Genomic DNA, 4,758 nt, shown 5'->3' with positions numbered 1-4,758 from the left:
ACTAATTAAACTCCCAACCTCTACCCTTACAAAAAGGTATTAAATAGAACTATAAAATATTGAATAGAACTAAATAGAATATAGACATTATGCATTATGACAATAAGTTGACAATCTAGACCAATAACAGTAATGCAATATTTAATTCATTATTGTTTTATACCTGATTTGAATCACCTATAAACAATTATTGTAATCAGTAGTTTAAAGACTATTTATTTATTTATAACTTTTCTCACTGATGTATTCAATAGCATGGAGGAAAATAAGCCCTTGCTAAACCAAATACCTTCACTTGCAGCTTCCGTTATTTTCATTGTGAAATCCTTTTATAACCTTATTTTCACTTTGATATTGCTAAAGAACACAGTATTTTTACTTCTGCTAATCCAGGCAATATATTTTCAAAAGGAAATTAATTATAATGAAATATGTATTATTTTATCCAAAACTTATGTGAAATTTTTACTTGGAACTTCATCACGCAAGTTTGCGGCTTCTTTAAGTAGCTCTTCACTTTTAGTACGGGCTCTTTTGGCTTGCTTTGTTAAAGCATCATCTGTTCCTGGGTATGCCTACATCAAGCAATGTTGAATGATGTCATTAATAGCTCTCGTAACTTTCACAAATTACATATAAAGATGCTTGTACAACTATATTTAGTAGTATTATTATTATACTGATTAGTCTAGTGAGATGACAAAAGGTTAAAATAATAAACTATATATTAACAAATTTATGCTACAATAACTATATTAGTGAATCAAAATATAGGGAACCGGGGGGGGGGGGGGGGTATGGGTTGCTGAAGCAATTTTTGTAAAATAACCGTAGCTAGCTACCAATATATAGGTATGTATACACATCTCGATTGTGTTTATGATTAATTTTTACCATTTCAAAAACTAAACATCATCAACATCTGGGGGCTGCACCTCCCAAAGCCCCTGTGTCAGGGATAGCCTACCAGGGCAATTTCAGATATCATTGCACCTCTAGGTTAATATATCTTCCTACACCTCTGTGAATAACAAGACAGATTTGTATTTTAGTAGTTTTGTTATCATGGTTTGATTGTTGTTAACAAAGGGATATCTGTTCTCTGTCCACCATGAGTATCAAACACCAGTTTTAGCATTGTAAGCCAGCAGATTTACTGAGAGCTATTATTGTGGAACATACTGTCGTTGTTACTAGTGGGTGTGTACTAAAATCAGGGTTCAACATAGCACACAAGCACTTCATCTCCACAAAAAATGATAGTTCATGGAGCTAATACATGGAAGGGCTGGTGTAACTATTTGTCATGTGAAATGAAAGAGCCATGTCACAGTGTTGAAGTCTGATTAAAACAGCTGGTGTAACTATTTGTCAGGTGAAATGAAAGAGCCAAGTCACAGTGTTGAAGTCTGATTAAAAACAGCTGGTGTAACTATTTGTCAGGTGAAATGAAAGAGGCAAGTCACAATGTTGAAGTCTGATTAAAAATAGCTGGTGTAACTATTTGTCAGGTGAAATGAAAGAGACAAGACACAGTGTTGAAATCTGATTAAAAATAGCTGGTGTAACTATTTGTCAGATGAAATGAAAGAGGCAAGTCAGTGTTGAAGTTGATTAAAAACAGCTGGTGTAACTATTTGTCAGATGAAATGAAAGAGGCAAGTCACAGTGTTGAAGTCTGATTAAAAACAGCTGGTGTAACTATTTGTCAGGTGAAATGAAAGAGGCAAGTCACAGTGTTGAAGTCTGATTGAAAATAAATCATTTTATCTTAAGATAAAAGAACTGAAGAATACAATTAATTGTTGGAGTGGAAGTACTACTGCATTATAAAGATGTAAACAGATAAGAATGAGCAAGTAGCATGCAGTTGAATATAATTACATGATCAGCAACTATGACATGTAAGACATGCAAGAGACTTTGATCTTGGCTCTCTCAAAGTAAAAAGCCAACTTTTCTCCCCAGTAAACCTTTTCTCTCTAGCTGATTGATCATAAAACAGGTACTGTAATACAGAAATATCTTTGCTCTGTGCAATAGCTACAAGGTATTTCTCCATAAATAAAGTAAAATACAACACAACTATCCAATGAAACAGTAGATAAATTCCTTGACTTGACAGGCTAAAGAAAGTAACACTTCAGGATAAGTGTTGTATATGATATCAACTGGATTAAGGATGTTCGAGATTATAGCTTTAAGAAATTCAAAAATATGTTGCTTAAGCTGAACTAAACCCACATCTCAATAGCTGATGATGAAGAACTTCTGGCAAATACAGAATCCTTAAAGCAGTAATTTTGAAAATACTTTTTATACTTTTAAGTTATTATAAAAAACAAGAGGGAATCCTCAATAGCTACAGCACTTTTTTTCTTTTTATTAGCTATATTTTTGTGCACCAGCAATACCAAGCATGGGGTGCCCATATACCCAATTCAATTATATTACTCATCAGGATCTCTACCAGCCTACCTTCAAATTGAATTTCCTTTAGGCAGGATTAGAGTAAATTAATCTACGAGACCTTGGGCACGGTCAAATATATCAATCAAAAGGGTTTGACCGTCTGAGTCCAAAACTGTAATTAGATCTCAAAATTGGTCAAGAGATGATGGAGCTTTCAGCTAAAAGTGTGTGCTTGAAAAAAACAACAAAAAAACTCAGAGCCATTCTACGAGCTGCTATACTGTGTTAAAATAGGAACACAACTTAACCACCGTAAATATTTTTCTTATACAAATAACAGTATCAAAATGCAAGTGTAACTTGCAAATAGCCTAAACACAAAGCCGAAATGTTAAATACACATAAAATGAATAAAGATCCAATATATCACACAAGAAATACAATAAGCTTCAGAAATGGAGGAAAAGATCAAATAAAAATCAGTCTTTTCAAGTATCAACCTTTTTTCATGGCAATACCAGTTCTATGTCCTTTTTACCCTGTTTACAATTAATAATATTGACTACCAATGAGAGCAAGTTGTGTACTTAGAGAAAAACCTAAAAATTAACATGGCCAGCAGTATAGCTAATTAAATATACTTTTCTTATGTATAACAATTACAATGCGTTGTTTCATTGTTTATGTACTCTTGCTGTTAACAATATTTTCGACCATAAACCCAATATCTCACAAGGTTCAGCCAGCTTAGGAGATTTAGGTTTATTCTAAATACAAATTCTAAGCTAACAATGCTAATTAATCTTTATAATACAAGTTTAATAAAATAAGTAATTATATTCAATAGTAGTACACCAATATCATTAATAAAAAGAACAATAAATAAACAAAATGGCTAACAGATTTTATGCAAATTATTTATTTTGAATTAATTTAACCATGTTGAATTTAGCATTTTTCCATGAAGCCCATTCAGCTTTACATATTAACTGTACATCAGGCCTGATGTTTTAAGACTTTTTTGTTTTTCATAATTCTTTGAATGATAACTTTTTTCTGTTTGGTGACTTAGAAATAATTAGTTTAACTTTTTCCCACCATAAACTTTGATAAACACTTATTTTTAACCATCATAAAAAATGACATCAGCACAATACATTGAGATCTTACCACATTATAAGCTCTTTCTGCAGCAGATTCAGCTTTCCTGGCAGCTTCCTCCGCTGCATTCAGTGCATCTACAATATCTTTGTATGCTTTTGCTGCTTTCAGTGGAAGGTCTGAAACTTCCTTTGTTGCACTAAAACGACTAGAGACATTTTAAGTAATTTAAACAAAATATTAAAATTTAAAAGAAATTGATTTATCTTTCTAAAATGCATAATTATCTTTTTTGTGTCAGTGTCAAATGTTTCCAAGATGTATTTTAATAGAACTTGCAAAATTTGTCAATATATATGGACACCATGATGAATTATAAATATCTTTAACTGTACAAAATGATTTTTGTACATAATTTATCTTAGTTTAATTTTAGCACTCATTCTGATGTTACATTTACCTTATGGACACATCCCTTCATTATTTTTAATTGATTGCACTTTTAACAAAATTATCTAAATTTTAAGCACAAAAATATTACAAAATGTTTGAATTAAAGTAATAAATTTACTAACAGTTTAATTTCTAAAGTTATGATTTAATGCATACATTTTCAAATACAAATACTACAAGATTTAGGTGAAGATACATGTTTATACATTGTTATTATGGTCATCTGAAAAATTTGATGCATTAAGTTGTTTTAAAAATTGTTAGGCATTTCCATATTTAATTACCATTTCTTACCCTTATTGTTTTATATTTTACAAGTCCACCACCCGTTTTTTCTCAGTTTTGGATCCTGCAAACATTTTCCCCTCTAATTTGATGATGAGTAACCCACTTTGAGACTAATAATGGCTGGAGATGGCTTGAATGGGTAATGAAGAAAAACTTTAATACAAGTTTAACATAACGGCAAATGTACAACGTTTCGACAAGGTTTCGTCATCATCAGGTACTCTTAATTACCCATTCAAGGTAGAAGACTATATTACAATAGTACAAAGCTGGTATTATTTCATATAGCTACACCTGCAAAATTCATAGAATTGTGTCTAACAATTAGGCACGAGTTTATTACGAATTCTGGTAATTAATACTTTGCAGTAATGTTTTGCTGAAAAAATATGCTTAAAAGAATATATCTATATATATCAGCATATCATAAATAGTAATTAGCGTACTGATAATTTCTCTGATCCTACATGCATGTGTTAATTTCAATACTCCAACTCAACCACA

The 4,758-nt window shown here is 31.3% G+C and overlaps 1 protein-coding gene across 1 annotated transcript in view; it reads right to left on the bottom strand.

Moving 5' to 3' along the window:
* LOC106467335 (laminin subunit alpha-2-like) overlaps nt 1–4,758 on the bottom strand; it is a gene marked incomplete at its 5' end in the record, with an annotated part of 162,333 nt that overhangs the window by 49,870 nt on the left and 107,705 nt on the right. The window contains 2 exons of the mRNA XM_022395494.1: nt 470–575; nt 3,583–3,721. Coding sequence (XP_022251202.1) covers nt 470–575; nt 3,583–3,721 — 245 coding nt within the window. The remainder of the gene's footprint in view (nt 1–469; nt 576–3,582; nt 3,722–4,758) is intronic.

Source organism: Limulus polyphemus, unplaced genomic scaffold (assembly GCF_000517525.1).
Source record: "Limulus polyphemus unplaced genomic scaffold, Limulus_polyphemus-2.1.2 Scaffold2572, whole genome shotgun sequence".
Lineage (NCBI taxonomy): Eukaryota > Metazoa > Arthropoda > Merostomata > Xiphosura > Limulidae > Limulus > Limulus polyphemus.
Note: the sequence above shows the minus strand (reverse complement) of the source record. Positions and strands in the feature narration are given on the sequence as shown.